Source organism: Paramormyrops kingsleyae, chromosome 23, assembly GCF_048594095.1.
Source record: "Paramormyrops kingsleyae isolate MSU_618 chromosome 23, PKINGS_0.4, whole genome shotgun sequence".
In the NCBI taxonomy this organism is placed as follows: domain Eukaryota; kingdom Metazoa; phylum Chordata; class Actinopteri; order Osteoglossiformes; family Mormyridae; genus Paramormyrops; species Paramormyrops kingsleyae.
Genome location: NC_132819.1, coordinates 22514136 through 22539571, shown reverse-complemented (window position 1 = coordinate 22539571; position 25436 = coordinate 22514136). Strand labels below are relative to the sequence as shown.

Here is a 25436-nt window from a genome sequence, read left to right as displayed (position 1 = left end):
CCCATCCCACAGTGCCCGATGGCGTGGTCCCTCCATCACCGTCAGTCCCCAGTGGTACAGTCCATAAATCAGTCACTGCCGAGGGGAACGTTCCTCTGTCATTGTCAGTCCTCAGCGGAACATCCATCTATCCCTCCATCCATCCTTCAGTATCTATTGCAAAAGTGTCTCATTCATTCATTGCCTAAAGGCTACATTTACAACAGATGAGGTTTTCCGAAAAGATTGAACGAACTTTGATATCCATTAATAAAGTGCTTTAAATGTCTACAAAATGCATTTAAAGCCCATTAAACATTTTACTAGTGCATTTTCCATTGTTATAAATAATAAATTATAGTAAAAATTGATTTAATGTGGTGCTTTCAGTACCAATGTACCCCTAAGCTGTGTATGTAGAAGCTGCAGTTAGTTGAATAGGTGGGTCTGATCTTGGACAGTGTGCCCTGAGATGGACTGGTTACCTTGCTGGAGTGTGCAGTGTGACCGTAGGCTTTCCGGGAGAGTGTGCAGTGTGACCGTAGGCTTTCCGGTAGAGTGTGCAGTGTGACCGTAGGCTTTCCGGGAGAGTGTGCAGTGTGACCGTAGGCTTTCCGGGAGAGTGTGCAGTGTGACCGTAGGCTTTCCGGGATAGTGTGCAGTGTGACCGTAGGCTTTCCGGGAGAGTGTGCAGTGTGATCGTAGGCTTTCCGGGAGAGTGTGCAGTGGGACCGTAGGCTTTCCGGGAGAGTGTGCAGTGTGATCGTAGGCTTTCCGGGAGCGTGTGCAGTGTGGCCGTAGGCTTTCCGGGAGAGTGTGCAGTGTGACCGTAGGCTTTCCGGGAGAGTGTGCAGTGTGACCGTAGGCTTTCCGGGAGAGTGTGCAGTTTGACCGTAGGCTTTCCGGGAGAGTGTGCAGTGTGACCGTAGGCTTTCCGGGAGAGTGTGCAGTGTGACCGTAGGCTTTCCGGGAGAGTGTGCAGTGTGACCGTAGGCTTTCCGGGAGAGTGTGCAGTGTGACCGTAGGCTTTCCGGGAGAGTGTGCAGTGTGACCGTAGGCTTTCCGGGAGAGTGTGCAGTGTGACCGTAGGCTTTCCGGGAGAGTGTGCAGTGTGACCGTAGGCTTTCCGGGAGAGTGTGCAGTGTGACCGTAGGCTTTCCGGGAGAGTGTGCAGTGTGACCGTAGGCTTTCCGGGAGAGTGTGCAGTGTGACCGTAGGCTTTCCGGGAGTGTGTGCAGTGTGACCGTAGGCTTTCCGGGAGAGTGTGCAGTGTGACCGTAGGCTTTCCGGGAGAGTGTGCAGTGTGACCGTAGGCTTTCCGGGAGAGTGTGCAGTGTGACCGTAGGCTTTCCGGGAGAGTGTGCAGGATCTCCATGTACTCTACTGGATGCCTGGGTCTGGAAAATGGGTGTCTGTCCATTTCTACCAGGAGCATCCCAGAGGGCTGCCATTAGCAGACCCTATAAGGCAGGTCTGTCTAATCGCTGTAGGAGAGGTGTGTTTGAAAAAGGGGCGGGGCCAAGACTTCAGTCTTTTCTTTTATTATTTGTCCACAATACAAATTCATATTAGACACATATGGAGCAGAACAGACTGCCGCTAATCACATAATATTGAGCTCAACATGCATACAATGGGTAAACATTGTTTCCATCAATTGCAAATAGCAACTTTTAAGTCTTTTTGTCATTCCTATATCATAGTTTGGCTCGCCAGCACAGAATCATGGCACTGATGGTATGTCGGACTATGTTTACATATATGTGTGTGTGTGCGTGTTTGTGTGTTTAGTTTCGTATGACCAGCCCTCGTCGGTCTCATATTTACAACATACAGGCATGCAATTGTACCACAGCACTAGAAAAAGACATAAACGACATACGTTAAATTTGACTCAACGTGACAGTCAAACGCAACCCTACAGCAACTGGGGAACAACTCTCCTTAAATGCATCTCAATTAGCTTGCCTTTACTGGGAGCATGAAAGCAAGACGGAAAGCAGGATTTATATACTTGCATATACTGGTATACATAAATACGCTTATATATATATATATGCATTTGAGTTATAAACAACAGACAGGATTTGCCATTTCATTTTAATTACTGGAGTTTGCAGGGAGTCCTGCCTGAAAGCAACACCTGCATTTCGTTAAAAAACCATGTGAAAGATGGCAGTGAATGGAAGCAGCCGGTCGACTGGCCAGCCTAGATGGAACCCCCCCCCCACACACACACAGCAAAAGACTGATATAGTCTTCTAGCTGTCTATAAACAATAACAATAAGAGCATTAATCACACAAGGTAAGTTGTCGAATTTTTCATTTCTATCCTTGGAAAAAAACAAAACAAATTGCCTGAACGAGCTTCTCTACGTTGATGGTCTTTGCGCTCCTTTCTAACGGATCTCAGAATGAATCCTGTGAGATTGCCATTGAAAACTAAAAACAGTTCTACTTGGTCGTTTCATGAGTAGGAATTGTTGATGCTGAGGCCTGACCACAGCGAGAGCCTGGAGGTACACAGCAGTGTCCACTCGATTCTCCGCTTTCTGCACCAGGGTAGCCTGACTTGCTCTCCTTATCACACAACTACACAATTGTTTCTACTGTTTTTCTATCTGAACCATTTGACTTTCCTTTTATTCCTGGAAGGACATTCCCTGGCCAATCAGCAGTTTGGTTGGAAAAGTTCCCCCAAACCAACGATTCTGATTGAAACAATCCTCTTTCGGATCATAGCATCATCATCATTATGTATCATGTAGTTTAACATAGATACAAACATGGAAATAAATCTGCTGAATCTTTATAAACACCTAGCTTATGTTCTGTTTTGCTGTGATTAAGTGGTCTTGAAATGCTACAACACCTCTTTCATATTGTAGTGGAAACAAACAGTACCCTGATTTTCGGTCATCGGTCTCCTGGAAAACCTGAATGTCCTCTTTAACAGTGCTAAAGTTGAGGTAATGTAACTCTGCCCCCACCAGTCCTCAGCAGCAATCAGGTCCCGCCTTCATTGGACACGACCCTTGGAGCTCCCACCCTCCCTCCAGGGCCGGTCCTTGATTGGTAGACAAGATCCAAACAGCTGGTGGGACAGAGCAGTGATGTCCTGGCTTATTCGTTAAGACTGACTGTAGTGGTCCTGTGTGTTTCCTGTGATTGGGTAAAAATTAAATAAATAAAACGCCTCCACTGGTGGAGGCCATTTGTACAGCAGCTCAGAGGAGGCGTAGTATTCTGTTTATTAATCAAGGGTCTCATTAGCTTGTTTCTCGTTTGCCGTGATTTCCCTTAGCATCCGTTACCAGGGCCAGTCCACTGGGTGTACTACCCTGCTCTGTTTGCTCGGTGTCTCAGGTGAAGTATTTGCAGTTTGTCGAGTCGATCGAACAGTGCGCCGTGCACTTGAGCTGCCCAAAGGACCTAAGACACAACACAGGGCGACCAGTCACGCAAGAATCCGAAAGCTCATGGGAGTTTCACTTACACAAAAACGTAACTCTGGTCCCAAGCAACCAGAGGAGGTGACACTAACAAACCAGATGTCTTGGTCTCACCTCCTCTAGTTGCTTGGGCCCACCTCCTCTACAATCTGATTGGTTATTTCTCTCTGAACCAATCATTTTTCATTCTGCCCTTAGAACATTGGTGAAGTAAAACTCCCATGAGTAATCCGAAATGCAGACACTCTAGTAGAAGAGAAAGGGGAAAAACAAACCCAGGCAGGTATGACTGGCATGTCTGGTAGCCGAAGTCCTTCCCGTCACACTCCTCAACCCCCTCGTGGCGATAGCCGTCGCCGCAATAGGCCTTTTTGCACCCTGTCGGGGTGAGGAGGTATAGAGAGGGGAGGGGGGAGAGGAAAAGTGAGAAGATGGATTGGAGACAGCTGTGGAAGGAGCCATGATTGATTATGTGTCATCTCCTCTGTCAAGCCCCCCCCGGTGCAGAGGTCCCCTGCAGGCCCTGTGATATCATATTGAATCATGTGACTCACGGACGCAGCTGTCGGTGACGACCTTGTTGCCGTCGTCACAGTCCTCTCCGTTCCGGGGCTGCACCATGCCGTCACCACACGCGCCGACCGGGTCGGGCTCCTTCTCAGTGGACTGGAATGGCGTTAGCTGGAATGATAGAGGCTTTTGCAGGGGTTAAACACCTTTTTAAGAGACCCAAGAAGACGTTAAGTCCGGCAGCCTTCGCTGCTGTAAGAGGTACCATCTGCAATAAACTGATGGGATAAAAAACACATGAAAAAGGAAAAAACAGCTTGAAGTACCTGTATTGGCTGCCATCCATTGACATCTTTGAAATAAAGAGATCTCTGATCTTTCCGGAATGCGAGAGCGTTGTCAGTCTGCAGACGGTCCAGTTCATCCTTGCTGTTAACGACAAATATCTAAGGAAAAAAAATGCACCCAATCACAAAAACATGAAATGCTAAATTTCCCTGAAATGTTCTCTGAAATCAGGTTGCGAGGCACCGTCTTAGACGACGGGCAGAGACTTACCGCTGGCACTTGGACGTAATTGTGTTGTGGTGCATAATCCTCATATGGGGGGCTGTTGATGTTCAGTGGTGTTTTGCAGTCACACTGACCAGGTACCCCAGGGTTTCCCTTTTCTCCTTTCTCCCCCACCAGGAAGTGTCCTTGGAGAGCACAGACACACCTTTTGTATAAGTAGGAGGTGAATGACAACAGTCTCCTATGCCGTTCTAAGAATTAGAAGCCACTCAAGATTCATGTATCTACTGTGTCTTCTTGGATTGGCTAAAATCAATCAGCTTATCATGAATACCATTCCATTCAAAGGGAACACCCTAATCAAAGTCTCCTCTTGATGGCAGGAAGTGTTGACATCATCATTGTAAACTAGGGTGACCACCTAATCCATGTCAGGATGGACACTATGAGCTACTTCAGCTTTTACGAACTACTTTAAAGCTGAAAGGGTTCTGTGCTCTGCTAAAATGTTTGGTTAGTTCCTAGATTGAAAGACTCATCCAGCTGTTTCGCATTAACATTACTGACACATATGCATGATTATAAGAGACTGACCAATCAGCACACGGCAAGAACCCAGTGCTTAAGTGAAATCCTGGTCCTTTTAATTGAAATGTATGAAATGGTAGTTTACAAATCCTGTTGTAGCTCATAGTGTCCCTCCTGACATGGATTAGATGGTCACCCTAGTGTAAACTCAAGGAGTTCGACTGTATTGTTGTTGACTTAAGATTGTTGTTGACCAGACCTCAGCTTCATTTAGGATATGAAACGGTATAAACCTACAAAGGTGTACGACTCTAATCTTTTGCCCAAATACCTTTGTATAGATTTCTGTAAGCCTGATTGGAATAACACACTTAGTAACAGAGTAACATCTATTTGTAATCCACCTGAGCTTCAGGTTCTCAGATATCCCTGAAGAAAACCCATCCAGCGGGAACTTGCAACCCCATGACCTCTTAATTACTTTCATTTGCTGTCAGCTCCTCTGCCCTGAACACATACCCCAGCCTGATATTCCAGGACACAGATGGATAAGAAGCCAAGAGATATTTCCCTTAATAGACTGGGCTTCCAGACTTTCCCAGCCATGCTAGTCTGTCAAGTTGGTCTAGCAATTGAGGATAAGTTGCCAGGAAATGTCAGGAAGACACCAGCTGAATTAGGCAGTGACATAATGTTTGCTTGTCCCCGGCATCAGACTTAGAACATGATGTAATGACTTCACTATTTTCCGGCTTCCATTTTATCTTGGGTGGACCAGGCTGATAAGACCTTCTTGAGTACGAGTTACTTCCGAATGGCCTCACTGCCGCACCTTGTGTCAAAGTGCTCAAGAGAGCATCCTGAATAGGTCCTATAAGCCCACCTAGTGTTTAGCCAAAGATCCTGTAACACAAATAGTGATAAAATCCACTCCGTCGTGCTAATTGTGCGCGATGAACCGTGAATACCCACTATTCACCAAACAGAATTCCTGTGTGCTGAAGATGACAGGACCCAACACTCTTACCTGATGCTGGCAGCCCGGGGGGGCCGGGGTGACCAAAGGGACCAGGGGGACCCATGGCGCCCATGACACCTTTGGCTCCGGCGTCTCCTTTCTCGCCCTGTATCAGGTGTACAGTGACATAGACCTCAGTCACCACTTACACACAGCAATATAGCCTGCCAACCCTATTTTATCCCTATGGTATATATCACTATCAGTTGGCTCCTTCTCCAACCACCTGCCCCCTTCAGTTGTAGCATTGAAACATTAATCATTGCGCCCACTAACTATAGTTGATGGTATCTCTCAAGACACTCTTCCCCTCACAAGGATAATAACCCCTCGACTTTCTGTAGCTGATGGTATCTCCCTCTCTCCATCCTCCCCTTGCTCTCTCCAGGAGATGGTATCTCCTATCCCCCTCTACCCCATCCTGTCCCTCCCACATAGCCCTCTGGCCAAATGTGAAAGAGAAGCCACCTGAGGAAAAGCAGTTTTCCCATGTAATACAATAACATGCGAGTCACATGTCACCTGACCCCAAAGTAACTAGCAGACACCACAGCTTGGCAAATTGTTAGATGACAGGTGACATGGAAGAGGAAGCAGGGGTCCTGACTGAGACAGATCTCTCTGGGTCGTATGGCCAGTAAATCCTTGGTGCTAGGACCGGCAAAGACACTCTGATGCGTGCAAGGCTAACTGGCCTGTCCTCAGCACACAGAGGGCACTTCAACATGAACCTGTACGCTACTGAATGGTATGCAGAGAACCTGCACGCTGTGGGATGGTACACCGAGAAGCTGTACCCTGCAGAGTGGCAAACAGACCCTGTACACTGCGGAATGGTAACCTGTACACTGGAATAGTACACTGAAACTATACACTGCAGAATGGTAACCTGTACATTGCGGATTGGTAACCTGCACACTGGGAATAGTAACCTGTACACTGTGGAATGGTACGCCGAACCTGCACACTGCGAATGGTAACCTGTACACTGCGGAATGGCAACCTGCACACTGCAAATGATAACCTGTACACTGTGGAATGGTACGCCGAACCTGCACACTGCGAATGGTAACCTGTACACTGCGGAATGGCAACCTGCACACTGCAAATGATAACCTGTACACTGTGGAATGGTACACTGATACTCCCAAGTGATGATGAATAGACAATACTCAATATTTTTATAAAGGCAGAACGTGTGCAATTTGTTTCTCCACTGAATAGACCCATGATCCTTTATACCTGTCTATTCATTTGTCTGATGCGGATAAGCCTTCCAGTATGCATCAGACCAGCAGTCAGTCTCACCTCATGAGGAATGGTACCCTGAACCTGTACACTACAGAATGGTACACCTTCTCTCCTCACCTGTTTGCCCCTCTTTCCTGGGCGTCCCGTGGGTCCCCTGTTACCCCCAAAACCAGGCTCTCCCTTTGGGCCCATCTCACCCTGAGAAAGCGTGTGGAGGGGGGGGGGGGGGGGCATCAAAAATTCCATATAAGCCATAACTGAGGTACAGATGCACAATAAAAACTTTCAGGTTTAAAGTCTCTGACTCTGCGAGGTAACAATCACTTTTAATGTGTTTGTTGCTTAAAAGGTTATTACATTATTTTCTACCTGCTTCTAGATTTACACCCAAAAGAAAGATAATGATGCAGGTTCATCATAATTAATTATTACATCTACAATACATTTATTGTATAGCAGAGGCTTCTATCCAGAGCAACGTATTAATATTCATGATTTATATCAAGGAGTTGGCTCACCTTCTGGCCCAGCATTCCAGGAAAACCGACAGAACCCTGAGGAACAGAGAACATCAGTCAGGCTGGGTGTGAAATGGTGGACGGAGAACATCGCCTTTAGCTCATGCTTAGCAGTTAGCAGGTGACAGTGTTAGCCAAAGATGCTAACCGTGCCATGCTAACTGTGCAAAGAGGAGCCGCCCAGCGCTGAGAAATGCACCTGGGCTCTACGTGTTCGGCTACCTGTGAAGGTGCTGTAGCCCCCCCCCCCCCCCCCCGGCACGCCAGCACCATCTCACCTTGTCCCCCTTTCTCCCAGCCTCGCCTCGTTCACCTTGAGAGCCCTGGCAGCAGTGCATGAATAAACAGTTAATTAGAAGGACGAGAACAGAATCAATGGCAGGTCCAAGAACAGGGATTAATTATAAGCATCTGCTCCACCCCACTATCGATTCCCAAATCAATGTGTTTATCCCACTGGACATTTATTAAGTGCTGGTTGTGTCTATGCGAGCGAGGGCCTCACCTTTTCTCCTTTGTGTCCGGGCAAACCCTGCCGAAACGTGAAGATTAAAACGTTCGATGATGAACCGTGAAAGATACAGAGAATAAGGGTCATCGGCAGCTTCTTCAGAGCAGAAATCCTTTCCTGTTGCTTCCTGACTTCACTTTTTAATCACTGCCGATTTGTAGTCCTCAGCATTATAAAAAGCGTTTCACTGATATTGTGATGGCTGGATATAGACTTAATCTGGGTATTACTTGGGAAATATTTACCAGTAAAGTACTTGATTTCGTGATAAATCTCTTGATTGATTAACAGCTTGATTGGTTAATTGTTCATTGATGGATAGCCTGCCTGACTACTTGTTTGACCGATTGATTTATTGATTTGATAGATAGATGGATGGTTGGGTGAGCGAATGGATGTACATCATCGGATAGCATGCAGCCAGACTCACGGACCTTGGGGCCGATCGGTCCTCGTGCCCCCGGCAGTCCCACTATTCCAGAATCTCCCTTCTCACCCTAGAGGATGCCAAGAAAGCCGAGAGTCTCAGAGAGGAGTGAGGCAGGATAGAGTCAGAGAGAGTGAACAGACACCCCAAACGCAGCTGAGGGCTCATAAGAGAGGAGGTAACAGTGTGATCACAGGAGAGGAGGTAACAGTGTGATCACAGGAAAGGAGGTAACAGTGTGATCACAGGAAAGGAGGTAACAGTGTGATCCAAGGAGAGGAGATACATTTATGATATCGTGTTCGAAGCATGACTTACTTACTTGGGGTCCGATTGGTCCTGGCTTTCCCGTTGATCCCTGTCGTCCTGGGAGACCTGGCGGACCAGTATGACCCTGCCAAGACCCAACAGAAGCAAACATCCATTAAATCAGCATAAAATAAAACTCATCATTAACTACAACAAAATATGAAAAGTAAACAGTCCTAAACCATCCATCCACCGGTTTATCCAATGCAGGGTCACAGTGAACTTGAACCATATGCCAGGAAAAGCTAGGAAGAGGAAGCCCACAGGCTTGGGCAGAATTCGAACCCATGACCCAGCTGGTGTGAAAGCACAGTCTTACTCAAAGAGCTTCTGTAAACTACAGCACCAGTCAAAATTCTGGACACAGCTGCTTTTCATGCATCTGTCCCTGTTTTAGCTAAGTCATTCATCTTGTAGTAAAAGGCCTTGAGGCAATGAAGTAATACGCATCAAATATTGCAACAATCTCAAAATGTTCTCAAATTTCAGACTCTTCAAAAAACCCCCTTTGGCTTAGATGACAGCATTGCAGACTCTTGGCATTCTTTCACCAGCTTCCTGATGTAGCCACCTGGAATGCCTCTCCAACAGTCCTGAAGAAGGTTCCACAAGTTATGGCCACAAGTTGGCTACCGTGTCCTTACGCTTCAATCCAACTCATCCCAAAGCAGCTCTATAGGGTTTAGGTTGGGGGGGGGGGATTTTGGGGACCAGATCATCTGTCACAGCACTCCCTCTCTTTCCTTCTTCACTAGATAAAGCTTACTGCATAACCTCAAGCGATGCTTATCTTGCGAAAAAACGATTTTTAGTAGGTGTGTCCAGACTTTTGATTTGTACTGTATGTCAGAGCTGTCTCAAAAAGAACACATAAATAAAACACGCATGAACGAGAGCACGGCCCATGCAGGGGCCTAGGCGTGTGCCAGGAGACTCCGGCACTCCGGCACTCCGGCTGGGATCTCTGGCCTCTACTTGAACGAAGGCTTCCGGAGAAGCTGGAGTGACCGTGTATGGGAGCGGGAATGATTGACAGGGTCCCATTGGCCGCACTCAGTGGGATTACAGTGCAGCATGCTGCCACTCCCCAGGATGGCTGTCCCACTGCCTCAGAGCATCCCAGCGTCCCGACTGACCCCCCCCCCCCCCCCCACAAATCCCTACTCCCCCACAGCTAAAAGACTCAGGATAGAAATCTTTGCAATATATCTGGAATACATTAGTGGCTCTTTTCATCAGGAGATGTTAAATGGGCCCCCTCTCTGCCATCATCACCCCCCCCCCCCCACACACACACCCGTGACCTGCCCCTTTTCCTCAAGGTCGGTCTTTATTACAGCAGCAGACTACGGAGGCCCGGCAGGGCAGTGCTTAGTACCAGCGGACGCCAAGCTGCCATTACAGCCAAAGCCACTTAGTGGGATAATCAGATACGTAAAGGAGGTGCTCACCTTTGATCCCGGCTGGCCAATGTCTCCCTGGCAAAGGAGGAGAGAGAGAGATGTGAGGTGGGTCTGCGGAGGCAGCGACCTCAGTCTCCATGTCTGTGCTCTGGTTTTATTACATGAAATCCAAGTGAAAATCACACAAATGTTGACTGCGGGGCCCGAGGTCTCACCTTTTCCCCTGTCCTCCCCATTTCTCCTGGAAGTCCTCTGGGACCCTAGAAACAAACCAAAGCACATTTTTTCCTGTTCAGTTTCAGTTCAGTTTTTTGTATAACTTTCATAAGAAGCAAAAAATCAGATAAGATACATTTAATTTTCCAATAGATAGTAAAAAGCAAACTCATTTTCTGTGCTACATTTAATATATATTGAATTCTTGTCATTTTCAACCTATAAACCTCATTCTGGAAACCAGTTTCTCCCCTTCATCATGTGTCCCGTTGCAGTGACACAGTTAAACTGTGGGACTCTCCTTTCATTCATAACCCTAATCCTAAATATGAAATCCCTTCCCAGCCCTAACCCTAATCATAAGTAACCAAACAAATTTTTTAGTTTTTTGATTGCAGTCACGGAGCTTTATTTTTTTTTAAATAACAGGTTTTTATTACATTTTGGGGGACATTTGGGCCCCACAATGTAATATAAACATAATCCACACACAGACACACACACACACACACACACACACACAGACACACACACACACACACACACACACACAGACACATACACACACACACACACACACACACACACACACAGACACACACACACAAACACACACACACACACACACACACAGACACAGACACAGACACACACACACACACACACACACACAGACACACACACACACACACACAGGCCCCCTGGGGCTCGGTGTAGTTGTATCGGACTTGGAGGCAGAGCCGAAAACAGCCCAAGGATGTTTCTAAGAATGAAGTGGGCGGCTCAGCAGCAAGTGGAAATATGCTATTTCTGTCTCGTATCATAGCGGGCCGTTGAGGGGGTGGGTCTGTGGTAGCGGTGCCCATATGACCCCCTCCCCTGCACTCAGCGCTCCCTCAGACCCACCCCCCCTCGCACACCCTGTTCTCCCCAACCTCTCCCTCACTCCCCTGGGTGTTACAGGCCAGTCCTCCGCACACCCCCAGCTAGCATGCTAATGCTGTGATGCTGACAAGGTAACCGGTAATGGACAGCAGTGATGAGACAGTTAAGGCTAGTGGCATACCTGAGGGCCGGGGGGGCCGGGGGGGCCAGGGAGACCTGGGCCACAGGTGGGGGTCAGAGGCTTGTTTTCATCCTCCTTAATTTCTCCAGGTATGATGGGGTTCCCATTCTGTACCTGGCATTAGAGCTGATTAAAGGGGGATCTGGCAATTCACAGGTTATACACCTTTGCTTAATATTCCGTAACTTCCATAAGCACGGTAGGGGAAATTTCCCACAATGCTCTGGGCTCACCATGCAAATCATCTAATGAAATTATCCTGTCATAGAAAGGACCAAACACAGACAAACTCGATCGAGGGAATGCAAAATCTGCTTGAAAGGAGACTTCATTAAGCTAATTATTTCTTTATTTTATTAATTTTCTCAGTGAAGGAAGAGAAAGAGGTTTGAAAATTCAATGGGCAGGATTGAGTACTATCAATCCTGCAAATCAATTGTTATTGGTTCCTGTGGGACTGAACCGCACAGTAAGGGACAGAGTATAAAAAAATTCTAGGCTGCCGTGATTTTCAAAGTCTCGTTTCTCTCTCCTCCTGTCAATACAGCCGGCCTGAATTCAGGAAACCATGCAGTTATGAAATCCAGATATCATGATTTAACTTGTGGGCAGAGCACTGCACTGTACAGCACTGTAGCAGAATTCAACAGAAAATAGGGGGCGTCGTTACACCACGGCGGCAGCTGATAATTCGTTGGAGAACGTCACTCACGTGATTGTGTTTATGCCATAATGCGGGAGGGGGCGGGAACAGCGGCGGAGGGGGCGGAGCCAGGAGACAGCAGGGCTCAAATTTCTTTTTTTGATCCAAGGGTGTGAAAGCTTGGTAAATATCAGACACAAAACACAAACTGGTAAGCAGGGAGGAATGACCTTCCACCTTGTTGACTGGGCGAGTATAAACAGGATCAGACAGTCAGAGGACGGCCAGCGGTGGCACTAGACGGAAATGGATTTTACACATAAATCATGGATACAAGGGATGAAAGGGAGTCAGATTATGTAATGTTTCTTAAATGCAAGAAAAATATTTCCACGTAATATATATTTCAGGCCCATTTAGTACCTTTGCATGGTAGGAATATCAATATCAATAAGTAAATACAGTGCCTGAAGGGTTAAACTAAAAAGAATTCAGGCAGAAATCATCACCATACATCAGAAGCTTCTAGCTAGAAACCTGCATCATTCTTTTCTTTTCTTTTCAATTTACTGCTCACACTCCCAGTTACTCATCAGAAGCACAGAGGCCATTAATCAGAAACAGCACAAAACAAATTACTTTAAAGACTAAAGGCGGAGATTCGAGCCATTTCTTTGTTGTTCAAAGGGAGAGACAGCCGGCTGTTCTTTCGAAAGCTCTGTGAGGCTGCCGGAAAGCCTTTGTAATAAATACAGGCTGTCAGGGAACACGACCAGACACTTAGCAGCAGTGGGGGAGCATGCAGCTCCTCAGTCACGGGCCCAGAAGGCAGACGGATGAGGGAGCGAAGTGAAACCGGCAGAACGCCTTTGCCGTACGACCAGCCGGCTTCTCACCTGTGCCGGAAGTTGGCGCTTCGGATCTGGCCTCAGAGGGATACCCCTGTGTGTGAGAGACAGGGGTCCCAAGGACCGCGGCCAGGTGGGGAGGGGGGCAACGCGGAACACTCAATGGATGTTTACTCAACCAACATCGGAGCGTCCTACAGCAAGGTGTGTGTGTTTGTGTGTCGCGTGTGTCACGGGGTGGGAGCCGCTATTCATAGTAACAGAATTACATACGGAGTGTGAAATCTGCCAGTAAAGACAGACAGGAACTAAGGGGACCTTCAGTTGCCAAACGGGAGAGCCGGGGCTCTTCCCCCCCCATTCTGGACACCGGTCGTTGGGACCCCCCCCCCCCCCCAATCGGAGATGCATGAAGTCACGCTTCTCTGCGATGTGGTCACGCACACAGAGGCATGCACACGCACATGTAGGCCTGCGCGCACGTGCGTGTGTGTGTGTGTGTGGCAAGCCCCCCGTGGGGCAAGGCGGGCTGCGAGGCGACGGCGGCGTCCCACCTACCTGCCGGAAGGTGAAGGATGTTCTCTGTGACGGAGAACTGCAGCAGGACCTGGCAGAAGAGGACCTGCAGGTACAGGCCGAGCGTGACGGGCACCATGCTGGTCTGGGTCTTTCTCTGCACTCACGGTGTGAGCTTCTGCTTCTCCTTCACGGATCGCCTGCTCCCCCCCCCCGCCTCGCTCACTCTCCTCTCTCACTCTCTCCCTCCCTTTCAGGGTCCCTGTGCCTTTAGGAAAGAGGAATGCCGCCCCCAGGCAGGGGGATCCTGCCCCCCCCTCCCTGACCCAGACAGCTCTGTGATTACAGCAGCCCAGCTCTCAGCTGCTCTCTTCCCTCTTCCCGTCGCGCCGTGTCCTTCTCCCCATGTGCGTGGCGGCTGTTTTTGGTGCCGTTTCTGTGAGGTCACTCGTTTGCTCCCATTCATTTACATAACAAATAAAATGAATCATTCTAACCCACTATATTCACTGCTGAATTATCGATAGATAGATCGATAGATAGATCGATAGATAGATAGATGTGAACAAGGTTTGTGCTGAATGATGTAATCAAATAAGTGATGCCCGTTTTATAGGAGGAATACTGCAAGAAATACCTGATCACATCCATCCAGCTTCAACAAAGGCTGTGGCAGGCTTTCCAGAAAAGACACAGACACTGGCTGCCTGCAGTGGTGCAGGTCGGCACTGATGTCTTTAAAGCAGCCCCCCCCCTCCCCCACAGCTCACGCTTTGCCAAATGAGGCCTGAATCTTCTCAGGCGGTATGAGGCACGGCAGAGCGATCCTTCCTGCAGGGCGCGGGCTAAGCACTGACGGGGTCATCATCCACTTAGGGGCTATAGCATTCAGCAGGGGCCTGTTTCACAAAGCAGGATTACTTGCTTAGCCAGATAACTTGCCAGATTTAAGGTAGTCTGGGCTAAATAGACCTTATTTTCCTCAATTTACATTTCGCCCAGACTACCTTAAATCTGGCAAGTTATCTGGCTAAGCAAGTAATCCTGCTTTGTGAAACAGGCCCCAGGTCTTCCCACATCGCTTCCAGCATCAAAGGCTCAAATGGGCCTCATCGACTGAGGCTCAGAACGTTGGGGAAACCCGGGTGACTCATGCTCTCATTACAGTTGCTGCTAAGTGATAATTTCCAGCTGGGGTCTCCCAGGACATCAGTCCACTGCAGGACACACTCACACCATCATACACTATGGGCAATAAAGGAACTCCAGTAAGCCTTAGACCCAATCCAGCCCTCGGGGACCCACAGACAGTCTATGTTTTTGCTCCCTTTTGGGAGCAGGGAGGGAGCAAAAACCTGGACCGACTGCGGGACTCAGAGGACCGGATTGGGAAACATCGCTTTATACTGTGGGAGGGAACACACACAACGCAGGGAGAACATGCAACCACTATGGGATTCAGATCTCCAGCTCTGAAAGTGTGACGCAATGCTGCTAATCACCGGGCCACCATGCCATCTGTATTCATTTCCATTTAATTACTGTATTTAAAATAGGGGGGACGGAAGCACTAAAACGTACTAAAGCACGATGACATATATAATGAAATACTGCCCTCTGCAGTAAAATACGAGTAGAGCATATTGATGGTTCTTCACGTGTGCCCTTTCCTCATTGTCTGTGTTCGTTTGATTATGTCTGAAATACAGCAATAACGCGACGGAACGTGCGTTCTGGAGGCAGCGCCCAAATGTAGCAAACTTGATTAGTAATTACAGTGTAACGCTTATATTTGAAAAGTTTGATAATCGACAGGAACCATTGGTTTATTTGCGCATTTCATGTTTCTAAGAACATGGTGTACTATTTGTTCAATTCCTTTCATTGCTCCGATACATTTATGCATAAACATAAGTGTGTTTTAAGATCGGTCCGCAGAATAGGATAATCGCTGGGTTAAATTTTCTTTACTTAATTTGCAGCTGTACTGTTTCCTTGAATTATTATTATAAGGCCTGGTGAAATCCCTACTAAAAAAACGTATAAATTTAAAGACCAAGCATTGACACCTAACGTATCTACATTAAATAAATGTATCTTGCACGCCGTCACAAACGAATAAATGACTATTGCGCTAAAATACTTTCATATATTCATCTTTATCCCAGTTCAGCCGATCATTGGTCTTATGTCTATAATAAGGTTGGAAAAGAAGGTTAACAGTCCACACGGCGACACGCCCAAAAAGAACTAACCAATCAGTGGTGGGGATAGTCTGGACACGCTCGAAGTTTACCCAATGAGAGAAGCGAAATGGCTGACCTTTGTAATCCAGTAATACAGAAAAACAAACCGCGATGCTCACCTGACTCAGTGATTATTTGATTTAGCTGCATTTACTAGGCAAACTGGTTACGTTTCACTAAGAAGTTGCCCCTAGCTGCTGTGTGCCTGATGCAGCGCCACCTCCTGGGCAAGTGCTGCGCCGTGCTGTGGCTCTGCCAAGCGACGTTGGCGCAGGCGGCAGAGCGCACCTATGTCGCGGCGGTGTACGAGCACAGCGTGGTGCTGAACCCGCGGCCCCGGGAGCCCCTAGGACGCCGCGCGGCGCTGGAGCACATGCGACAGAACCTGGACATGCTGGAGAAGCAGGCCGCCGCAGCCGCCCGACAGGTCCGACATCTCGGTCACGTCCGGAGAAGCGTATTACGAAAAAAGAAGAAAAAAAATCCTATGAAGTTGGGGTCCTGCAGTCCTGCCTGGCGTGCGGACTATAGACAGAACTATTTATTGACAGTATACTCCCAAGATAAATATATTTCTGAGATTTGTAGTGAAGTTTTCTTTTTTGTGCTGTCCTTTGTATAGCGTGAGGCTATGAATAAAGTACTTTGCATCGTGCATTTTAAGTGCGCTTGTGTTATTTCCAAGGTTAATATTTACATTTACATATTTAGACGCTTTTGTCCAAATTGTTATACATTTGAGGAAAAGTTTGTGGTCAGCCGGGTGAGTTGGTGTCCCTGGAGCGGTTGTGGGTTAATGGCCCCTGCTCAAGGACGCAACGCCAAAATGATTACTCTGCTGGCAGTGGGATTTGAACCTATAACCAGACATGGTATCAGGTTGTTCCAAGCTGCAGAAGCCTGGAGCTCAGAGAAATGCTGCTGTAGCAGTCGGAAGGATGTGGGTGACCTGGCTTTTCCCCTTCCAGGGAGCCCAGATCATCGTCTTTCCAGAGGACGCCATCCATGGGTTTAACTACACCAGAGAGTCCATCTCCGGGTACCTGGAGACGGTGCCGGATCCCGCCGCAGTCAGCTGGAGCCCCTGTTCTGAGCCAGACCGCTTCCCCGACACCGAGGTAGCTGAGCTCTTCTTCCATCTCCTTAATTAAAAAGCCCCCCACCCCCCACTTTCATCTCCATGTCAAATAACCACTAAGTACTGCTGGTGCTTTTACCCCCAGTAATTAACTGAGAGAATTAGCTGTAGGACTGTTATGTCATGAGAGGCAGAAAGTGCTCAGCAAGCAGGAACGTGGCTTTGAAAGGGCCTGTGAAGCACGTAAACAGACCGACAATCCTGATCCTGCCCGATATTCCGATAAAGCAGCAATTTCAGAGAGCCCTCATAATGAGGGCTGATGCCCACCCCCAACAAAACATCCCCAAAGGTGAGAGTAAATATACTGGAACAATGAACAATGAAAATGTAGTGGCCATTTTTACAGTTGAAATCAGTATAAGGAAACATGACAGATAAAACCATTAGAATTTTTAAAATGTACTCACCATACTAAACTTTGCCATGTTCACGTTCAGCACGCCGCTCATAATCACCCTCGCAATGCGCCATCGCAGGTTTTGCATCGCCTCAGCTGCATGGCGCTAAAGAACGCACTCTACCTTGTGGCCAACATGCCGGACCGGCAGGACTGCGACTGCCGGCTCGATCCCCGCTGCCCCCCCGATGGCCGGTACCAGTTCAACACCGACGTCGTCTTCAGCGCCAACGGCACCATCGTGGCCAGGTACCACAAACAGAACCTGTATTTCGAGGCCGCGTTCGACGTGCCGCCCCACTGTGAGCACGTCACGTTCGACACGCCCTTCGCCGGCAAGTTCGGTGTCTTCACCTGCTTTGACATCTTATTCTACGAACCTGCCGTGTCCCTTGTTGAGAAGTGGGGGGTGCGGCAGCTAGTGTACCCCACCGCCTGGATGAACCAGCTCCCCCTGCTGGCTGCCGTGCAGTTCCAACGCGCCTTCTCCTTTGCCGCTGGAGTGACCTTGCTGGCGGCCAACGTGCGGGCAGGGGGTCTGGGCATGACAGGGAGCGGCATTTTCACCCCCTGGCACACGGTATACCAGCACAACACCGAGAACGAAGAGGGTCAGCTGCTGCTGGCCACCATTCCCATACTGGACACCGAGACCAGCAGAACCAGCCAGGAATGGGCAAGGGAGCCCTTCTCCGGAAACTCGCACTTAGAGCCCCAGTTCTGCGGGGGAACCCAGGTGTGTGAGCAGGACCCCTTCCCCATTACACCTACCTCTGCCAACAGCAGCAGCACTTTCCACTCAGTTATGATGTATGACAACTTCACTCTGGTACCCTTAGAAGGTTCAGAGGGGAACCTGACTGCGTGTGACGGGCTGCTCTGCTGCCACCTACTGTTCAGGAGGTCAGCTGCACCCGGAGAGCTCTACGCCCTGGGCGCATTCAGAGGCTTGCACATCATCCATGGCACCTACGCTCTGGAGGTGTGTGCGCTGGTTAGGTGCCCGGGCCCCACCTTCACCAGCTGTGGGGGCGAGATCGACCACGCCAATACACGTATGGACTTCCGTCTCTGGGGCAACTTCACCACCAGATACGTGTTCCCCAGCGTGCTGGGCAGTGGCATGCAGCTGGAGAGACCAGACCGGCACGGGCCGGAGGGAGCCGGGTTCTTCATGAGCAAGGCCGGGATGGCCAGAGGCCTGGTGACGGCCTGCCTGTATGGCAGAGTCTACCACAAGGATAGGGAGGCCTAACGTGTGCACGACTGCTCAGTGGCGTTACTGGGATGCCAGCCTGGTGGGCATGTGGGTATGCTGGGTGGGCATATGATCCGTTTGGCCACGACACATGTCCCTGTGACTGCTGTCTGTAACACCCTGTAATGCACATTAAAAATAACAGCAAAATTAAACACACATTCACTATGTAACAGTCTGAAATTAGCACAGCCCAATTACCTTTTCAACAATGTCACCTCCCTGAACAAATCTTTCCTTGAGGAAAAATAACCACAAAACAACAAACCAGATATTAAATTACATAACCCACTTCTGGATTTTATTATCCATAAAATATACAGGAATCCCAGACGTACTGAAAGAACGCAGGTATAAGTGTCCGGGTAGTCACTGTCACTATGTACAAGCCAGCTCCGTCCTTCCGGAAAGACACACTATCCCATTCCAACGGCATAAAATCAGCATTGTACACAAATCCAGTTTAAAATAGATTTTTGAAATAAGATTTTAATTAACACACACACAAACAAAATGGCTTCACAGACGGAGGGAAAAAAAAATTAAAAATAAAAACAAAACGGGATTATAAGAGCAGTCAGGCTAACCTGCCACCGACTTCATCTCCATGGGCTAAAGTCTCAGTCTGCTTTGTGCTACTGGCCTATTGTTTGATACCATCCTTCAGAACTGTTTTAGTGTCGAGGTCCCCTCTCGTTAAGCTATGGCCAAATTGGACCTAATCAAGCCTCTGATTAACCGGACGCTGCGCAGTAACGGATGTCCCACGCACGCCGGGACTGAAAATATAGGTGCTTTACTTTGTTTAAATTATTATTGTATAACAATTCTGCAGGCTGAAATTGTACTCCGCAGCGGAGGCAGAGGGTGGAATCCCCCGTCCAGATCCAGAAGGCACGTGGAGAGAGGCGAAAAGAACTGATATCGCCATGGAAAAAAGGAGAAAAACAATGATTTTATTTCTAAAGTAACAAAAGCACTGGAAGGGACAGCTTATTCTCACGGTTTGATCTCCGTCTCCCACTACACTCCCCGCTGGCCCGCTGGCGGTCTGGACCGTGGGGGGACGGGGGGAGGGGGGGGGGACAGGGGAGTGGTCAGATGTGGTTGCAAGCGCACGGAGACTGCAGCTTTAGTGTAAAAACCCTGTCTGCACCACGCATTGCTGGTCTCAAAAAAAAAATCATACGTAAGAAATGCGTGAGAAAAGGCCATCGTATTAAAATTTCGTCCCAAAAAATAATTTATTTTTTTCTCCCCCAGTTTTTGATTATTGAGGCGAGGAGGCGCATCTTGAAATCTGCGAGTACTGAGACGTCACAGAAATCAGAACTCTGGTCACTGGACACAATAAATTAACCACGGCCGACACGATCCCTGGCTCCCTCTCTTTCTCTTCGTCATGCTAACGAGGGCTTGCAGACGCCTGCTCGCCACTTGGTCCCTTTGGCCTCGTCCCCTCCGGGTGCCCGCATCACGCACGCTGGCTTGTCGCCCGAGTTTCGCCCACAGCTTGGCTCAAAGGAGTCGGTATTTTTTTGTTTTTTTTAATTCATGTTTAAAACTTTCCTTTCATTCGGAAAACAAAAGAACACAGTTACGAGAAAAGCTAGAAAGGTTTCTGGCACCGCCGATGAGGATAAGGAAAGAAGCATAGGTAGGTGAGAAACAGTGTGGGCCAGCGTGCGGTAACTCTCCCGCCCTCTCCAACAATTTAAGGCTCCTGAGTCTTCGGGACACCTGGCTGGAGGGTAGGTCTCCACCAGGCGGGCCCTAGTGATTAAGACGGGGACGGGGTCGGGGAAGCGGGTACACATGGGGTCCTCAGTAGGTCTCCGAGTCCGAGTCGTTGAGCTCGTCGTCCGGGGCATAGAAGCCGTCCTCGCGGGCCACGTTGTTGAAATTGCAGTAGGAGCTGTGCTCAGTCCTCAGTGTGGGCAGAGTGTCGAAGGTCACCGTCTTGGACGGGCTCGAGTAGTGGTTAATGGCGTTGAAGCCCAGGCTGGGGATGCTGGCGCTGCTGGGAGACACGGGCATCATGGTGGCCAGGATGAGGGCGAGGCAGTCGGCCACATCTTTGTTTGGGGCACACGCCAAGGCAGGGGTGTAACCTAAGGGCAACAAAGAAACACAAACAAACGTCTATAAAGCCATATGAATGTGACAACTCTGCTAAATAGTGCTGCCCCCTAACTAGCAGGATAAGAACTGCACACACACACACAGTTTTTCCAGCACCCAGGCACTGAGTGGTCTCTGTTAATGTAACTGCAGGTCTAGTTCGAGCCGCCTAAGCTTGAGCATGTTGACGGCAGCCCCCCTTACCGTTCTCGTCGACCGCGAGCACGCTGGCACCCTTCCCCAGCAGCTCCTGCACCACCACGGTCAGACCGTTGCGGGCAGCCACATGCAGAGGCCTGGGGGGGGGGGGCACAAGGACTCAGCTGAGATATGACCCAAACCCACCTGGATAACGAATCCCAAACTCAGAACCCAAAAAGTTACTTGCATCCACCAGCTACCTGCAGCACATGATTAACTTTACATTGTTTGGGTGGGTTCAAACATTTTTATTTCGTCACTTTTAATCCACCCATCCATTCATCTATTCATCAACTGCTAATCCAGTACAAGGTCAGAGGGAGCCTATGCCAGCCAGCCTGGGGCACAGACTGGTGAACGCCCAGGATGAACTGCCAGACCTCCGTGAAACACCTCTCAATACATTTAAGGTTAGGCAAGTTTTTGTCTATTACACACAGATGTCACCAGGGGGAGCTCTGTAGTCATGTTTTATACGGGCAAATTGCAAATATCTCTATACTTCACCCATGCACTCCTGCCCTGGACTATCAACTGAGCTAGTGCCCATTTCCTGAGAGCTGACGGAAAGCGGCCGGCACACCGGCACTCCAGAGACAGGGATACGGCCATCAGTGAATTCAGAGCTACTACAGTCAGTGCTGTTCATAGCCCAGAGGGCTGCGCTCACACACTCGGAAGTCTGGCTCCCGACACTGATCTGCTGAATGTGCCACAGATGAGCTCTGCTACGCTACAGGGCTGCTAACATCAAAGTGCACAGGGCAAATGACCCAATCCCTATTGGTACATACAAATATTTATGTACTGAGCTATTTATATTTTTTTGAACACAGACCGTCCGAATAGTGCCTCTCTACTGTTCTGTTGCTGTTTTTTAAAAAAACGTGAAGACAAACATGAAAAATATTTCAACACAACAAAGTCGGGCTGGACAGCTGGTGTGAAGATGAAATCTCCTAATCGCCACTGGCAGTTAGACACTCATCATGGTCAAGCCCCACCCCTCCCCAACCAGCCCCACCCCTCCCCAACCAGCCCCAACCAGCCCCACCCCGGCCCAACCAGCCCCACCCCGGCCCAACCAGCCCCACCCCAACCAGCCCCAACCCTCCCCAACCAGCCCCAACCAGCCCCACCCCGGCCCAACCAGCCCCACCCCGGCCCAACCAGCCCCAACCAGCCCCACCCCGGCCCAACCAGCCCCACCCCGGCCCAACCAGCCCCAACCAGCCCCACCCCGGCCCAACCAGCCCCAACCAGCCCCACCCCGGCCCAACCAGCCCCAACCAGCCCAACCAGCCCCACCCCTCCCCAACCAGCCCCAACCAGCCCCAACCAGCCCCAACCAGCCCCACCCCTCCCCAACCAGCCCCAACCAGCCCCACCCCTCCCCACCCTGCCGGTCCCTGCACGGGGGGCTCACGTCTGCAAGGCCGCGTTCGTCGAGTTGATGAGGTTCCGGTCGGTTATCTTCTCCAGTATTAACAAGGCACTTGTTTCATGTCCCTTTATAGAGAGGGGGGGGATAGAGAACATGACAGCTGATGTTTACAAAACACAGAGTTCAGTTTATCTGCCAAAAGATCTGTCACTTCCCAGAAAACGGGATGCGGCGAGATGGGAGGTGAGAACGTGACACTGGCTGTCATTTCCTTTGTGCAATCGGGGAAGGGGGCGCGATGCGGAGCTGGCCAGCTAGGGGGCGCACCTTGCTGCAGGCCAAGTGAAGAGCAGTGTTCTTGTTGGCATCCTGCAGCGTGAGGTCTGCCTTGGCGCTACTCACTAGCACTTCTGCAGAGGAGAGAAGAAAGGAGTGTCAACCACAAGGCAGACTGCTGGGCGTGGCCAATCAGACGGGGTTAACCTGCTTCCCACAAAGCAGACTGCTGGGCGTGGCCAATCAGACGGGGTTAACCTGCTTCCCACTGGTCACCTTACTGCTTAGTCCAGGCCAGCGGTGGCCAATCTTATCCGCAAAGGGCCGGTGTGTATGCAGGTTTTTGGGATAACCTGTAGGTCAGCTGTTCAAACCCAGGTGTGAGGACTCTTCAGCCAATCAGTCCTCTAAACAGTAATATAATTAGGGAGTGGCAGCGAAAACCCGGATATACACCGGCCCCTTTCTGGATAAGGTGACATGAAGGGCATCATGCCTCAAGTCCCTTAAGCCATTTCAAAATAAGAATCCTTCAACGTTTAAGGCCGCTGTAAATGGAGTTACTTATTTTGCTGGTGTAAAAATGCAGGCCCGATGGGCGGGTTCGAACGTACCGACGGCGTTCGTCTGCCCGTTCTCTGCCGCCATCATGAGCGGCGTTTTCCCCGAGGCGTCTGCGGCGTTCACCTGGGCGTCGTGCCCCAGCAGCAGCTGCAGGCACTCCACGTGGTCCGTGAAGGCGGCGGCGTGCAGGGCCGTCCTGTGGACGGGGGCACAGACAGCAGACGTCAGGGCGGCCCCCACCCACAGCTCCCGCCGCCCCAACCCCTCCTCCCACATCAGCCCCGGGGGGGGACGCACCTGCACTTTGTGTCGGTGGCATTGACGATGCTGGGGCCCAGTGTGTCGATCAGCATCTCCGCTGCTCCTTCATTGTCATTGATCCTGCCAGGGACACAAAGATTGTCACCTTTCAGAGGGACTCAGACAGTCACAGACAGGCACAGACTAACATGTGGACAGGAAGTTTGACTCTTACACATAGAGATACAGACAGATAGGCAAGCAGGCAGATGCACAGACTTACACAGCGCAGTGCAGGGGGCTGAATGAGTTGCCTTCCATCTTTTGAAACACCTCCTGTTCCAGCAGCACCTCCACACACGTGTCGTGGCCTGCGGGAGCAGACAGTCAGCACACACAGGAGGGCTGAAACAGGAGGGGAGAGGACGGCATTCTGGGGCGCGGAGCGGTACCGTTATAACAGGCCCAGTGCAGGGGTGTGTAGCCCCGGTTGTCTGTGATGATGGGCACGGAGTCCAAAGACTGGGCAGCCTGCAGGAGCCCCCCCAGCACCCCGATGTGCCCGCAAGCTGCCGCCAGGTGAATGGGAGTGCGCCCCCTGCAGTCGCGAGCCAGGAAACTGGCATTGTGCTGTAGTAGGGCCTCCACACACTCCTCGTGGCCGGTGACTGCCTGTGGGGGGGGGGGGGACAGGGATCAAGTAGGGGCTGACGAGGCCCACCCTCCCCTCAGCGATGGAGGGAGCCAGCTGCCGCTTTTGTAGCACTCAACCTCAGCCTTTAAAAACTCATCACAACAATTATCAAACCACACCCAACACTCAGGCTCCACCCCAGTGTGACATGACATCACCCAGCCCCAGCTCCCCCCTCCCCAACACACTAAAGGCTCCTTGTATTTATGCAGGCCACCCACCACAACACAACGTGAATCATGGCTGTTGTTTGTGCCTGACACTTTTTCACAAATTTTACTATGGAATTAGTGTGTACTATCTGTACGCCGACGTGTGTGATGTTAACTCTCTGACTTACGCGGTGTTTGTCACGAGCAATGTGACAAATTTTGTATACAAGTTCCTTGAAGCAAGGAGACTCTGACAGCCAGAATGTGAAAACTTCTGAAACAAGCTCACACAAAAAAATTACAAGAAAAACACACAGCTTGGGAATTGAGCCCCCCTGTAAAGCACTCCCGTACGGCACATCTCCCCCCCCCCTTCGGAATGATGAGATTACAGGAAGAGGGAAATACTTCTGGACTTAAGCATGACGTTTGGCAGCTGTGAGTGACCGCAAACAGACGGAGCTGTGAGTTGGAGTCATAGGGGAGCGAAATCAGAGCTGGTGTTGGGAGCTTTGGGAAAACTGGGCTGGTAAAAGACCACCAGCAGAACCTGACTGGCGGGCTGGGGCAGAGAGAGGGAGCCCGGAGGGGGCGGAGAGAGGGAGCCCGGAGGGGGCAGAGTGAGGGAGCCCGGAGGGGGCGGAGTGAGGGAGCCCGGAGGGGGCGGAGAGAGGGAGCCCGGAGGTGGCGGAGAGAGGGAGCCCGGAGGGGGAGCAGAGAGGGAGCCCCGAGGGGCCGCAGAGAGGGAGCCCGGAGGGGGCAGAGTGGGAGTCCGGAGGGGGGGCAGAGAGGGAGCCCGGAGGGGGCAGAGTGGGAGTCCGGAGGGGGGGCAGAGAGGGAGCCCAGAGTGGGCAGAGTGGGAGTCCGGAGGGGGGGCAGAGTGGCTTACCCCACGGTGCAGGGCGGTCCTGCCCCACTTGTCTTTGGCCTCCACGTTGGCCCCCTTGTTGAGCAGGGAGTATACGCAGTCTGTGTGGCCGCTGAGGACGGACAACATCAGCGGGGTCCTGCCAAGCGGGGGGGGGGGGGTCAGGGCAGTTAGCCACGTTGGTA

General features: G+C 50.2%; 3 protein-coding genes across 10 annotated transcripts in view; 1 reads left to right on the top strand and 2 right to left on the bottom strand.

Annotated features, from left to right (window-relative positions):
* Positions 1 to 1504: 1504 nt before the first annotated feature.
* LOC111846974 (uncharacterized) lies at positions 1505 to 14556 on the bottom strand. 4 transcript variants are annotated; one of them, XM_023817751.2, is made up of 17 exons: positions 13752 to 14556; positions 12415 to 12524; positions 11703 to 11810; positions 10636 to 10680; positions 10469 to 10495; positions 9031 to 9102; positions 8716 to 8778; positions 8276 to 8302; positions 8049 to 8093; positions 7771 to 7806; positions 7370 to 7450; positions 6011 to 6107; positions 4501 to 4640; positions 4269 to 4388; positions 3987 to 4128; positions 3708 to 3810; positions 1505 to 3412 (listed from the first exon to the last, which is right to left on the bottom strand). In XM_023817751.2, the coding sequence occupies exons 1-17, from the start codon at positions 13846 to 13848 to the stop codon at positions 3343 to 3345; spliced, it is 1383 nt and encodes a 460-aa protein (XP_023673519.1). In that variant the 5' UTR covers positions 13849 to 14556; the 3' UTR covers positions 1505 to 3342. The 4 variants fall into 4 exon arrangements, with proteins under 4 accessions (XP_023673519.1, XP_072561775.1, XP_023673518.1 ...); XM_072705674.1 differs by having other exon boundaries at positions 3987 to 4113; positions 13752 to 14555; XM_023817750.2 differs by having other exon boundaries at positions 11703 to 11816; positions 13752 to 14554.
* A 1124-nt stretch (positions 14557 to 15680) lies between these two features.
* Positions 15681 to 19520, top strand: btd (biotinidase). Of its 2 annotated transcripts, XM_023817660.2 has the most exons (4): positions 15681 to 16382; positions 16924 to 17073; positions 17573 to 18229; positions 18394 to 18629. In XM_023817660.2, exons 1-4 carry the CDS (start codon positions 16164 to 16166, stop codon positions 18490 to 18492), a joined length of 1125 nt encoding a protein of 374 aa, XP_023673428.1. In that variant the 5' UTR covers positions 15681 to 16163; the 3' UTR covers positions 18493 to 18629. The 2 variants fall into 2 exon arrangements, with proteins under 2 accessions (XP_023673428.1, XP_023673427.2); XM_023817659.2 differs by having other exon boundaries at positions 17573 to 19520.
* The window catches only part of ankrd28a (ankyrin repeat domain 28a), a 28156-nt gene continuing 21745 nt past the window's right edge, over positions 19026 to 25436 (bottom strand). For 3 of the 4 annotated variants that reach the window (XM_072706060.1, XM_072706058.1, XM_072706059.1), the window contains exons 20-28: positions 25273 to 25390; positions 23990 to 24209; positions 23821 to 23908; positions 23595 to 23678; positions 23348 to 23493; positions 22785 to 22867; positions 22500 to 22582; positions 21077 to 21168; positions 19026 to 20862 (exon numbers count right to left, since the gene is read on the bottom strand). In XM_072706060.1, coding sequence (XP_072562161.1) covers positions 20576 to 20862; positions 21077 to 21168; positions 22500 to 22582; positions 22785 to 22867; positions 23348 to 23493; positions 23595 to 23678; positions 23821 to 23908; positions 23990 to 24209; positions 25273 to 25390 — 1201 coding nt within the window. In that variant the 3' untranslated portion in view covers positions 19026 to 20575. The remainder of the gene's footprint in view (positions 20863 to 21076; positions 21169 to 22499; positions 22583 to 22784; positions 22868 to 23347; positions 23494 to 23594; positions 23679 to 23820; positions 23909 to 23989; positions 24210 to 25272; positions 25391 to 25436) is intronic. The other variant, XM_072706061.1, reaches the window with a different exon arrangement.

Coding starts and splice junctions, on each gene's coding strand:
- LOC111846974 (XM_023817750.2), bottom strand. CDS start 13,848: ATGGTGCCCGTCACGCTCGGCCTGTACCTGCAGGTCCTCTTCTGCCAG. Junction 4,389..4,500: donor ATTACGTCCAAGTGCCAGCG/GTAAGTCTCTGC, acceptor TTTTTTCCTTAG/ATATTTGTCGTTAACAGCAA. Junction 3,413..3,707: donor TGCCAGTCATACCTGCCTGG/GTTTGTTTTTCC, acceptor GTTGTGTCTTAG/GTCCTTTGGGCAGCTCAAGT.
- btd (XM_023817659.2), top strand. CDS start 16,164: ATGCAGCGCCACCTCCTGGGCAAGTGCTGCGCCGTGCTGTGGCTCTGC. Junction 16,383..16,923: donor CCGCCGCAGCCGCCCGACAG/GTCCGACATCTC, acceptor TTCCCCTTCCAG/GGAGCCCAGATCATCGTCTT. Junction 17,074..17,572: donor ACCGCTTCCCCGACACCGAG/GTAGCTGAGCTC, acceptor GCGCCATCGCAG/GTTTTGCATCGCCTCAGCTG.